The following is a 14,352-nucleotide window of genomic DNA, read 5'->3' as shown; positions in this document are numbered from 1 at the left end:
TTATATCTCTGCTTACTAAAAAAGAATAATTTCTTAATGTGTTCAGTATGTTCTAAATTAAGTTTTGCCTTGGCATATTTAACAAAACCCAATTATTCTGAGTTGGTGGCCGTTTGTGTTGTTTTTCTAAGTGAATCACATCGGCTTCTAAAGCTTTCCTTTTCTAAGCTGCTACTTGAGTAAATGAGAAGTGGATCTGGCCAACCCAGTCTCTTTTCAACTTTTAATCTTCCTTATCAGATAAGTGAGCTTCCTGTAATAATGCTATAGATATTACTAATTACAGGACTCCTATCCCCAACCCTGTGGTGGACCAACGACATGCTGACGAATTGAATGTGTTCTACTGCAGATTCGAAAGGCCCAAATTTCACACCCGCTCTGACCTTCACTTGACACAAACATTAACACCTCCTGCAACCCCCCTCCTCCCCCTTCCTGCTACACAACTTGCACTCAAGATCTGTGAAGATGATGTGTGCCGTGTCTTTTGGAAGCAAAGGTCAAGGAAGGCTTCAGGCCCAGATGGCGTCTCACCAGCGTGCCTTCGTTCCTGTGTTTACCAACTGGCCCCCATCTTCACACAGATCTTCAATAGATCACTGGAGCAGTGTGAAGTCCCATGCTGCTTCAAACGTTCAATTATTATCCCTGTCCCTAAGAAACCAAAAATCACAGGACTTAATGACTACAGACCTGTCGCCCTGACATCTGTGGTCATGAAGTCATTTGAGAGACTGGTGTTGGCCCACCTGAAAGATATCACCGGACCCTTTCTGGATCCCCTTCAATTTGCTTATCGAGCAAACAGGCCTGTGGATGGATGCAGTCAACATGGGATTGTCATGTCATGTCCTGCAACATCTGGACAGCCTGGGGACATATGCAAGGATCGTTTTTGTGGACTTCAGCTCGGCTTTCAACACAATCATCCCAGCTATTCTCCGGACTAAGTTAAACCAACTCCCTGTTCCCATGTCTATCTGTCAGTGGATTACCAGCTTTCTGACAGACAGGCAGCAGCTTGTGAGGCAGGGAAAATTCACTTCCACCACCTGTACCATCAGCACTGGTGCCCCCCAGGGATGTGTGCTCTCCCCACTACTCTTCTCCCTGTACACCAATGACTGCACCACCAAGGATCCCTGTCAAGCTCCTGAAGTTTGCAGACGACACCACTGTCATTGGCCTCATCCGAGATGACGATGAGTCTGCATATAGAATGGAGGTTGAATGGCTGGCTGTCTGGTGCAGTCAAAACAACCTGGAGCTGAACACACTCAAAACAGTGGAGATGATTGTGGACTTTAGGAGGAACACCCCAACATTGTCCCCCCTCACCATTCTAAACAGCACTGTGGCAGCAGTGGAGTCATTCAGGTTCCTGGGCACTACCTGGAGCCCAGCAAGGCCCAGCAGATGTTGTACTTCCTTCGCCAGCTGAGGAAGTTCAACTTGCCACAGGCGCTGCTGATACAGTTCTACACAGCTGAAGTCTGTCCTCTGCTCTTCAATAACTGTCTGGTTTGGTGTAGCTACGAAATCAGACATCAGAGGTCTACAGAGGACAGTTCGGACTGCTGAGAGGATTATTGGTTGCCCCCTGCCCCACCTTCAAGAACTATACACTTCCAGAGTGAGGAAAAAGGCTGGGAAAATCACTCTGGACCCCACTCACCCTGCCCACTACCTTTTTGAACTGTTGCCTTCTGGCCAACGCTTCAGAGCTCTGAGCACCAGAACAGTCAGGCACAGGAAAACATTTTTCCCTCAGGCTTTCCATCTCATGAACAGTTAAATTGCCCCATTGAGCAATAATTATGTGCAACACAGTTTAAGTCTATTTATATTATCCAACATATCCACTTTTGCCATTACATACATTGCACTGTACATAATATACCGTAATTTCCGGACTATAAGCCGCAACTTTTTTCCCACGCTTTGAACCTCGCGGCTTAAACAATGACGCGGCTAATATATGGATTTTTCCCGCTTTCAAATTTTATAAATTTGGAAAAAAAAAACTCATTCTGTGATGTGCTCAGTTTTTTGGCGGCGTGAAGCTTTCATTAGACCAATGAAATTGCAGAACGGGTTAAGGTCAAAACAACTTTTTTTGTTTACTGTTTAGATTAAATCGAGCACGCTCAAACTTCCCATAATTCTGATTATGGTAGTCATTTTGTCACCCTCATCATGGCAAAGACATGGAGAAATGCATATGATGCTGCTTTCAAGTTGAAGGCGATTGATCTGGCTGTTGGAAAAGGAAATAGAGCTGCTGCACGGGAGCTTGGTCTTAATGAGTCGATGATAAGACGTTGGAAACAGCAGCGTGAGGAATTGACTTAGTGCAAAAAGACAACTAAATCTGAGGCTATTCAACTCCGACACCGAAGGAGATGACTTCAGTGGTTTCAGTGCACAGGACGAGAAAGATAGTGACCAATGACTTTATTGGTAGGCTACTGTTTACTGCTAATTTTTTAGTTTTTGTTACAAGCCGTGTGTGGCAGTGGGGGCATGGTCAAGCGCCCGTCCGGGAGAGAAAAGCTGTAAGGGCGCTTACACCTGCGCTAAATTATGTCTAACACCGGTGTCTAATTTCAAGTGCCCTGCTTCACGTGTCCTTCTTGGGAAAACTGTCACACGGGCACCAGTGTGACAGTTTTCAGCAGGGCACTTGATGTTCCAGGTAAGGCTTTTAATGGCCACAGCAATGTTTACAATCAATTTTATAAAGTTTCTTTATTTTCTCTCCCGGACGGGCGCTTGACCACGCCCCCGCTGCCACACCGTGTTTCGTTAAAGCCTGTGTAAAGTTCATTTGTTTCAATGTACCGGTAGGCACCTGCGGCTTATAGACAGGTGCGGCTTATTTATGTTCAAAATAATATTTTTTTTTAAAATTCAGTGGGTGCGGCTTATATTCAGGTGCGCTCAATAGTCCGGAAATTACGGTACTGTACTTTTGTTCTTTATGTAACAGATTTGCAATTGATTTGCTCTACATGTGGGTATGTATGAAGGTGAATGTATGTACGTATATGTATAATTATTTTTATTTTGAATTGTTTTGTTTTTTTGTTTTTAATTACCTATGTCTTGCTGCTGTTTTTGTATTGTTTGTTTTGTTGTACACTGGAAGCTCCTGTCACCAAGACAATTTCCTTGTATGTGTAAGCATACTTGGCAATAAAGCTGATTCTGACATGTGTTCTTTTTAAGAAAAGTCTGAATTTTCTTCCTTTTAACAACATGACCAATGCCCTTCACGTTCCACGATATTCATTTAAGGATGTTCATGTATGAAAGCCAAATATTATACTGTCATGAAGCAGATGGGTTGCACAAAGGTATAAATTGTGTCGTCATGAGATGCCAAACTCAAATAGGAAAGTTAGAACATAAACCAAACTTTTATATATATATATATATATATATATATATATATATATATATATATATATATATATATATATATATATATATATATATATATATAAATAAATTATATTTTATATATACATTTTATATATTAGTTAGTGTATATATAAAATGTATATACTAACTAATACATTTTAAACATATTAATACAAGTTATGTTAACATTAATGTATTATGAACTAATACTAACAATGAACAATAGTATTTTTATTTATAAATTAACAAAACAATTCTGCTAGAAAACCATTGTTCATTGTTATTTGATGATTCCTAATACATTTACTAATGTTAACAAATAGAACCTTATTGTAAACTGTGACTTATTTTATTACAAGTTGTATCAACTCTTAAAGGAATAGTTCACCCAAAAGTGAAAATTCTCTTATCTACTCAACTCATGCTATCCCATATATGTATAACTTTTTCTTCTGCAGAACACAAACAGAGATTTTTAGAAGAATATCTTAGCTCCATACAATGCAAATGAATGGTGACAAAAATGTCAAGGCTCCAAAAAGCACAATGCATCATAAAGGTAATCCATCAGATGAACAGACCAAAATATAACTCCTATTTCACAATAAATCTCTACAGCAGCAGGCTCCTTGCTGATCATGATATATACTTTCTAGCACTAGGTGCGCCTGCGTCATGAACTAGGAAGTGTAATCGAGTTTGATATCATGAACGTGACTGCAATTGAAAGATGTACAGTGAAAAAGGAGTTACGTTTTGGTTTTGTACTTGCACAAAATCGATTAGATTGCTTCAGAAGACATAGATTAAATTACTGGTGTCATGTGGATTACTTTTATGCTGCCTTGATGTGCTTTTTGGAGTGTCACTTTATTTTTCTTCAAAACATTCTTCAGATTTCAAATGAGGTCTCGTTGCAGTACCATATTTGACCACATATTTCCATTGGAAAAACTGAGGGGTGCTGTGGAGTTCAGGAGGGCAGCAGATGCTTGTACATTTATATCAAACACTGTGTAACGGAGCTTTCAACTAATTTACAACTTAAAATTAGGATCAAAATATACATGTTGATCCTAATAGTATGGATACATGTTTTTGAGTGGATGAATATTTAGGTGGGGCTCTGCCCTACCTGCCTATATGTACGAGCCACGCCTGCATCCAAGTAACCCGATTTTGTATCGACCTGGGGAAATAAATATCTCCACACATTAATAATTTTTGCAGCAGAACCGTCATCCCTTTGCCAGAGAGAAATTATTAAAAAACAATCGTTGCTTTCAACATTTTGACCCCTGTTATAATCAACCTGTTCATTAAACTGACTGTTATATGTTTGGATAGTATTAAGTTAAATTAATCTTTACGTTTATTAATTTGGCAGACGCTTTTATCCAAAGCAACATACAAAAGAGGAAAACATAAGTGAATCATCTTAAGGAGACAGTGGTACGAAAAGTGTCATATTACAAGTTTCACTAGCATCAGAATAGTAGCATTCAAAACAGATTAAAGTGCAACAAGAGGTTTTTTTTCTTCCTTTTTTTTTTTGTGACTGGTTAAGTGCTCATGGAAAAGATGTGATTTTAGCCTTTTTTGAAGACCGAACGTGAGTCAGCTTGTGAGTTGCACGGTGATGTTGTGTTCAACAGCAGGGTTGGCTGGAAAGACAAGGAGTTTGGTCTTGGCTGGGTTAAGTTGCAGGTGGTGTTCCTTTATCCAGACCGAGATGTCTGTCAGACAGGCAGAGATTCAAGCAGTCCCTGTGGTGTCGTTGGGCTGGAAAGACAAGTAGAGTTGCGTCTCATCATGTGCCTGAATGATGGTCCCAATGATGTTGTATATATAGAGAGAAGAGAAGTGGTCCAAACACAGAATCCTGAGGTACCCCAGTAAGTTGCTGATATGGCTTGGACTCCTCACTCTCCAGGCTACTTTGAAGGACCTACCTGAGAGATAGGAATTAAACCAGTTAAGCACAGTTCCTATGATTCCCAGCGAAGAGAGGGTGGCCAGTAAGATCTGATGGTTGACTGTGTCAAAGGCTGCAGAAAGGTCCAGCAGAATCAGGACGGATGATCTGGATTCAGCTTTCGCCTTTCTCAGCGACTTGGTGACAGACAGCAGGGCAGTCTCGGTGGAGTGTCCACTTTTGAAGCCTGACTGATTGTCATCAGTAGCTAGTTCTGTGAGAGATAGGTAGAGATTTTATTGAAAACTGCCCTTTCAAGTGTTTTTGCCATGAATGGGATGAGAGAGACTGGTCTGTAGTTTTCTACTTGTGTGGGTTTCTTCAGCAGCAGCAGGCCTGCTTAAGTGTTGTGGGAAAAGTGCCTGTAAGTAGAGATGTGTTGATTATGTGTGTGAGTGCAGGTAGGATGGACGGAGAGATTGCATGGAGAATGTGAGGAGGTATGGGGTCAAAGGGAACAGGTGGTGGGGTGGTTGGAGAGGAGGAGTTGAGACCTCGGTGTCAGCCAGAGGAGAGAACATAGTGACAGAAGAGTTGCAAACAGAAGATGGGTGTTTGACAGGGTGTGGTGCTGAGAATGTATTGCTGATGGCTATAACATTATTAGTAAAGAATGTGCCAACGACATCTGTCAGTGATGTGTCAGGTGGTGGAGGGGGAGGGCAGAGAAGTGTGTTAAATGTTCTAAACAAGCTGCGAGTGTCCGTGGGTCTGTGGACAATCTTTCTTGTCTACATCGATAAATTAACATTTTAATCATTACTTTTTAATCTCTTATCTGTACGTCCTTACAGTAGCAACCTTTTATTGTCTGATTGTTATCATCAGTCTTCGGATATGAGGGAGACTATTACAGTATGTTATACTTACTGGAGTTTAGCTACCGATGATGATGGTTTACCACATTAAACCACTGTTCCATAAATACCATCATTCTAAAAAAAAAAAAAAAAAAAAGTAAAATAAAACCAATTATAATTTGTTTTTGTTTTTTGGACAACATAATTTCATGACAATTTGCACGAGATGGTGAAATTGCAAGATATTGTATGAATTGCCTCGTACAAATAAATTATGACTTTTAGGCCAACCAATCAAAAAACAGAATTTTAAATTGATACAATACTGGTATAAAATTTTAGCTAGCCTCCTATCCAACACTTTCTTTTAAGAAAGGAAAATTCTTTAAACAAATGTGGTTACTTGTTCCCAGAGTTGGAGTCTTGATCTTGTGGTCTTAGTCTCAATACATCTTGAGACCATTTAAAGGTGGTTTTTGTTTGGATCTGGATCTCGGCTTATGGTCTTAGTCAAGCCTGCAGTGTATTACCAGTGCACTAAATGTGATAATTATTTCAACCACTAGTTGGTGTAGCATCTACACCATTACAATTTGCAATTACTTCTGAACGTAAACTCAAAATGTAACCAAACTTGGTTTATTTGTCAGGAAGACATTTTGAATATGTATGCAAAGTTTAGTACAATTTTGGCACTAGGGGGCGCTACAACTAAAAAATCTGTCATAACTTTGCAGCTGTTTGAGTGACAGTTCAAATTAAATATGCTTCTTCTTTGGTTAAGGTGCTAAAATATTCTTAAAAAATCGATTTGACAAATCAACAAATATGGCCTCCAGCGGCCAATCAAATTTCAGTACTCAAGCAGGGTATCTACACAAAGTGGTATATCAAATTTTGTGACAATCAGCCACACAGTGGTGCTATAATTAGCTAATTCATGTTTTTGCGAATATCTCAGGAATTGTATAGGCTAGAATCAATTTCTAAAGCTTTTCTGACTCCATCGGTGCCCCAAATGATGTGGTTACATGAATTTCTATTTCCGCAACAAAAGTTTTCTACATCTTCGATTTGTTTGAAAAATCTACTTTTTCAAACTCGTCCTTAATTCTGTCTAGATTGAAGAAATTTTCTGGGTCCAATACAAGTTAAGCTTATTCAACTGCATTTGTGACATAATATTTATTACCACATAAAAAAAAAAAAATTTACTTGCACCTTTTCTTTAACAAATGCAAAAATCTTGGTTACTGTGAGGCAATTACAATGGAAGTGAAACAGGGCCAATCTGTAAATGTTAAAATACATTACTCTCTATTTCAAAAGTATAGCCACAGAACATAAACTTTGCTTGTTAAAGGTATAGTTGACCCAAAAATGGAAATTCTCTCATTTACTCACCCTCATGCCATCCCAGATGTGTATTACTTTATTTCTTCTGCTGAACACAAATGAAGAATATCTAATCTCTGTAGGTCCATATAATGCAAGTGAATGGTGACCAGAACTTTGAAGCTCTGTTTAGCACATTAAGTCAAGATAGTTAAATCCATATCTTCAGAAGTGATATGATAAGTGTGGGTGAGAATATTTAAGTCCTTTTTTACTATAAATTTCCACTTTCACATTTACTTTCCTAAGCACTCTTCTCACATAACAGTTGTTGTTCTTTTGTTTTTGGTGATTTGCATTCTTTGTGCATATAGCCCCCTACTGGGAAGGGAGGGGGATTTATATTTAAAAAGGACTTCTATATTGATCTGTTTCATATCACCTATCATATCACTTCTGAAGATATGGATTTAACCACTGGAGTCATATGGATTACTTATATGATGACTTCATCTGCTTTTTTGAGCTTTAAAGATCTGTTCACCATTCTACCAACAGAGCTGAGATATTCTTCTAAAAATCTTCTTTTGTGTTCAGCAGAATAAAGTCATACACATCTGGGATGGCATGAGGCTGAGTAAATGAGAGATTTTTCATTTTGAACATTATTTTAGTGAGATATAACTAATTTCGTTGCCATGATGATGTAATGTCAACAAACCCTAAATTGACTGTAAAATATGATGATTTAAGCACATTTACAACTCAGATATTACATTAGTTTTAAAAAAATAATGAAAATAAGTGCTTTTATAAAATTACAAGCTCCACAATTCTGTCTTTTTAAACCCTCCAAAAATTGGACCCATTCACTTCAATTGTAAGTGCCTCCCTGTAACCTTCTTTTTGTTTTGTTTTTTAAAGAAAAGGGACAAGTCCAAATTATTTTGTTGTGGTAATCAACATTGTCACAAATGCTGTCGATTGAGCTTAACTTGTATTGAACCCGGAATATTTCTTTAAATGCACAACCCCCACTTTACCAGTAATCAAATCTCTCCTTTTAATGAAGTATTTCTCTGTATGTGTCGTTCATTCACAGGTTATGCTGCCTATAAACTCCTGCTTGAGTCTCAGTGAGAAAAAGAAAGGCTAAAGCCTGTCCAGAACACTGTGTTGTTCAGCGTCTTTTGTGCTGCCCAACTGCTGTCAACCATGAGTGACCCCATGACCTCAGATGAACTCACCAATGCTGTGGCTTCAGTCGTTCACAATGTAAGATGACTGCTTGATTGAATGATTCCGAGATTTATGCAGATATTCAGTATGAAGTAATTTTCATGAACATGGTGGGTTTTTGTTTTTATGTTTATTTTGTATTTATATTTCTAGGTCATATTTATAGATCATGGTGTTTACATGGTCCTCCAATGTACTTCAAAGAATACCATGTTACATATCCAAAAAAATAAACAAAAAACATGGTATTGCCTTGATATTGCAATTGTACACACTCAAAAAGCATTTCATTAATTTAATCTATATAGATTAAATTCGTACAGTGGTATTCTGTACAGTGGTATTACCATGGTACATATTCAAAACTCCATGGTAATACCATGGTACCATGTCCTAAACCATGGTGATGTCATGGTAGTTTCTTTTTGGAAGTGAGGTGAGCAGTTTTCTTAATACCTTTAAATATGAATTAAACTTTTCCTAGATTTCTATCTGCAGTGGTTTCCATAGTTATCTATAACTATATTTAGTCACTTACTTTTGTGATTCAATCTCTGTCTTTTACATGTGAAAGATATTCCCTTTTTTTGTGTTTCTTTGATAGACCATAGTAATTAAGATTCAGACTGATTTCCTAAACATACGCCTGTGTTGTAATTATGTGTGCGGTTTGTAATCACTTGGTGTAATTACTCTTTGCCCAGTATCACTGACAGATACGATAAAACTCATTTAGGCATTGCAGAGGAAAATTTTCACACACAAAATTCAAGTTTTTCTTTCCTGCAGCTGTTTGTCGTGAATCTGACTTTAATTGTCAGCCTCTCCAAACCCACACATTGCTGTGTCATCATCCCCAGGGCTTCAACGTTAAAGACCTGATCATTTCTGTATCTATTGTTTGTTCAGAGCAGGATCTTTAACAGTGCAGTCTATTAGATTTGAGTATCTTCAGTCTAAATTTGGTTTACTGTTTCGCCCTGCAATTCCAACAATGGTCGGAATAACATTTTATCCTTTCAACATTTTATCATTTTTTTATAAATGTAATTTGTTGCTACAGTATATCAATACCAGTTAAGTGTTTTTTGTTTTGCTTTGCTTTTTCTTCAGTTTTTTACTGAAATTTAGTCAGTGTTTCATCATATCATATTCATACATTTTTGTCAATTTAACTTGAATTGTTTAGAGTTTTATTAGACAAAAATAATGTTTCTGTTGACGATAATGTGCAAAAATGACACCTGTATCAAATTGTAACTGACCAAATAGTTTTATATTAAATTAATTTATGTCAATAATTTTGTTGGCGAGATTAACACTGCCAGTCACTTTACCATTTCAAGCTGTATTCTTCTACAAATATGTTGTAAACCTGTATTCATGCAACATTGAAAGATTTTGTGATATAAATTCAAACATTTCTTAATAATTGAAACAAGTTTGCACTTTCTGAAGACTCCATGAAATTACTTGAAGAGCACAGTTTGTTTTACTGTATTACAGGTATTTCCTATTGAAATAGAAAATTAGGTCAGGAAATACAGTATTAAAGAGATTGTCCCTCTTTTTTTAAACTGTACGTCACACCCATTAACATGATTTTCTACTTGCTACTGCCACTTAGAAGTAGGTGGTATTATTGGAAAATACATTATATTGGACAGAATATTGGAGTGCAAGATGAGTCATCAATATCTGGGGTATGTTTTAGGGCTGTCAACATGGCTTAGAAACTAAATAAAAGAGTACCTTTTAATACTAAAAAAATTCAAATGATATTTCAATTTGAAAGACTTTATTTCAGATAAGGGAAAAAAGCTACGAGATGTCAATGATCACCAATTTTTTAATTTGACATACTTCGTGAGTCCACAAGAGGGCGAAATGACTATGCTGAAAAATCAGTTAAACGCAGCGCATCGGTAAAGCGTGTGTTTACATAGAAAAACAAATGGGGAAATGGCACAAACACAGTTCTGTGTAAATGACTCCTTATGCTGTGAGACGCTGATAAGAGCATTTGACCCACTGACCTCCACCTTAATCATTGCCAGTGCTTGGCACACATTTTAAATTTTTTTAAACATTCAAATGCATAAACAGTTTATGCATTTGAATGTGCATTTTTAAAGTTGACGACATTTTAGATTGACAGCCTTGGTTTGTTTTCCCAGAAGGGAAAGATTGTATATTTTCTATGCATGCATATGCATACATTAAGCAAAGTTATGGAGAACACTAGCATATAGATGACCTCAAAGCAGACATGGGACTAAAAGACACAAAACTCCAATTTGGATTCCAAGCAGTCTTTAAGGCAAGAAATGATACGTTGGTGGTATCATCCACGTTTATTGTGTCTTAAAACAGCATTGATATAAATTTCTCATTGTTGGTTGGTGGAATTCAGAATAAAACAAGTATTAAGCCTAACTACTGTAGTTAGACTAACTCGTTTGACTAGCGCTCTGACGGCAAGCAACTAATGGCCTGTTAGGTTAATGATTATCAACCCTTAAAACAACTGCCAGTTGTGTCTTGAGTCTGTATATGGGGGTGTGTTTTGGGGAAGATTAGACAATCGGTGGTTGGAGTTAAAGAGAAGGGTTGATATTGTGAAACTTTGCTATTCCATTTCCTCTTCCTGCTGTGGTCATGTGGCGAGGGACGTTACAGAGCGGCGTACAGGTTCTGTTTGCTCATCTTTTAGGTTTGCTTTAGTAAACAGAATATTTTTCTTTCCCTGTGGGACACACTCACCGGTGTTTAAACGTAATAGATGACCAATGGATTTCCTGTGCAATTTAAAGGTTAGTCATTTACTGGGTTAAAAGGAAACATGTTATTGTTCAGGATGACCATGTGTCCTCATTGATCACGCAGGAGTTGTCTACATAAGTCTCTGGCCCTCTGATTTGAGTCATTATTGGCTGTTTTGTAATATGTCTTAGCGTGTTTTAAACCAATAATTTGCAAGCAATACAATTAAATGAATGCTTGTTTTGGAAGACTGCTGTGGCTGGTGAAGGTTGGTTCATCAATAATAAGTAGGCTAAATAGGAAGAAGCTCTTGTGTCTACTGGATATCAATGTTCCTAATCTCACTCCAGTGTAATATTTACTTTAGAACTTTTAGGGATTGTAATGTCTTATGTTGCTATGGTATCATTTCTTATAATTGCCTGTAAGGTATCAGTAAATGCCAATGAAAAGTTTTCCTTGTCACAGAATTTCATTTGATAGTTTTTGGAACAAATGTGGTTTATTTCTGTCATTGATTTTGACATCAAAGGGCTGTCAATATAATTACTGCCCAGTTATGGTCTAAAACATGAAACACCTGCAGAGCAGTGTTAATTGTCACACACATCTATTTTTTGGTAATTTTTTGTCTTTTTACTACAATATCCACATTTTAAATGTAATATTTATTAATTTTAGTCAATTATACATGACCAATTGGGCAAAGTGCAAGGCACCCCCATTAACCAAGCCATGAACGTGCTTATGATTAATGGGGATTAAATAAAAGGACTGGGTGGATTTTTATCATTGTGTACACACACTGCCAACACACATTTATGTTCAAACACCATGTAAAAGTGAGATAATTAAGCAAGATCATTAATAGGTGGCATTAGTAAGTAGTCCTATACACAATCTTGTTTTTGAGGTAGTGAGATTTACCTTTTAAAGAAAAAGTTTAAGAAAAAGTAATTGTCATCTAATTTTTTTTTCCAATCTACAGTGCATTAAGAAAGTATTCAGACCCTTTAATTTATTTCACATTTTGTTATGTTGCAGCCTTATTTAAAATGCTTTAAATATTTTTTTTTCTCACATCAATCTTCATACCCCATAATGACAACGCAAAAACCAGATTTTTGATAACACTGCAAATTTATTAAAATGAAAAAACTGAAATATCACATTAACATAAGTTTTCAGACCCTTAACTCAGTCCTTCGTTGAAGCACCTTTGGCAGCTATTACAGCCTCAAGTTTTTTGGGTATGATGCGACAAGATTTGCACGCCTGGATTTGGGGATTTTCTGCCACTCGTCTCTACAGATCCCATTAAGCTTTGTCAGTTTGGTGGGGACTGTCAGTAGTCACTCAATCATATACATATCAACAGTGGGTGAAAGTCTTGGTGCAGTTCCAAGCAATATAGCAGTATGTCAGTTACAATAAAGAAATGGAAATCTGATTTAACACAGTTACACATTTTGATACACAACACAATATACACCTAATAATATAACATTCAGTATACACAAAATAAGAATGTATACAATTTCAAATTAATATATAATATACAGTATATACAAAATAAGACTGTAATCAGTGGAAATAAATATGAAGTGTTGTGTTGACATTCAGGCATAGGTTGATGGTCAGTTTGCCAGTGTGTTATCAAGAGAAGTATAAAATGTGAGTCCAGTCTGAGGCTAATAAAGTGCAGTGCTGGTATATGTATCGTGAGCGATCAAGAGTTCAAAATTCTGATTGCTTTGGGGAGGAAGCTGTCATGTAGTCGGCTGGTGTGATACTGCCTGCCTGATGGTAGCAGTGAGAGCAGCCCATGGCTCGGGTGGCTGGAGTCTCTGATGATCCTCAAAGCTTTTTTCACACACCGCCTAGTGTATATGTCCTGGAGGGAGGGAAGCTCACCTCCAATGATGTGTCTGGCAGTTCGCACCACCCTTTGCTGGACTTTGCGGTTAAGGGCGGTGCTGTTGCCATACCTGTTGCTGGGCGGCCAGCTCTAGGAAGAGTCCTGGTTGTTCCAAACTTCCATTTAAGAATTATGGAGGCCACTGTGCTCTTGGGAACCTTCAGCCAAAATGTTTTTGTAGCTTTCCCCAGATCTGTGCCACGACACAATCCTGTCTCTGAGCTCTGCAGGCAATTCCTTTGACCTCATGGCTTGGTTTTAGCTCTGATATGCATTTTTAGCTGTGAGTCCTTATATAGACAGGTGTGTGTACCTTTCCAAATCATGTCCAATCAATTGAATTTGCCACAGGTGGACTCTAATTAAAGTGTAGAAACATCCCAAAGATGATCCAGAGAAATGGGATGCACCTGTGCTAAAGTGTCATAGCAAAAGTGTCTGAAAACTTATGTGATGGTTTTTTTCTTTTTAGTAAATTTGCAAAGTTATCAAAAATCAGTTTTTGCTTTGTCGTTATGGAATGATGTGAAAAAATTATAATTTAAAGCAATTTAGGGCTGCCAAATAACAAAACGAAGAATTTAGTTGCTCCATGGAAAACAAATAAAGATGCAATACACAAGGGAAAAAAAATCATACAGGTTTAGAACAGCATTATGGTGAGTAAATTATTTGAATTGTCATTTTGCAATGAATTACCCCCTTAAGCCCTGGAATGACTTGATTGTGTGAATGGATTTTGCGCTGCCTTTTACAGTTTGACAGCGCAATGTGGCATGTGAACATGCAAAGGCATTTCTGTTCTCATACATGCTGTGCATTCCAACCTGCATTAACCGCTGGCCCAAAACACAAATGCCATGTTGTGGATGGCCTGTTCCAGGTCTCAACATTTT

General features: G+C 37.5%; 1 protein-coding gene across 2 annotated transcripts in view; it reads left to right on the top strand.

Moving 5' to 3' along the window:
* The window catches only part of slc4a2b (solute carrier family 4 member 2b), a 64,264-nt gene that overhangs the window by 18,665 nt on the left and 31,247 nt on the right, over positions 1–14,352 (top strand). The window contains exon 2 of one of the 2 annotated variants that reach the window (XM_052113694.1): positions 8,639–8,811. In XM_052113694.1, coding sequence (XP_051969654.1) covers positions 8,752–8,811 — 60 coding nt within the window. In that variant the 5' untranslated portion in view covers positions 8,639–8,751. Of the gene's footprint in view, positions 1–8,638; positions 8,812–11,444; positions 11,589–14,352 lie in introns of those variants that run through there. The other variant, XM_052113695.1, reaches the window with a different exon arrangement.

This window comes from Xyrauchen texanus, chromosome 41 (genome assembly GCF_025860055.1).
Source record: "Xyrauchen texanus isolate HMW12.3.18 chromosome 41, RBS_HiC_50CHRs, whole genome shotgun sequence".
Lineage (NCBI taxonomy): Eukaryota > Metazoa > Chordata > Actinopteri > Cypriniformes > Catostomidae > Xyrauchen > Xyrauchen texanus.
Note: the sequence above shows the minus strand (reverse complement) of the source record. Positions and strands in the feature narration are given on the sequence as shown.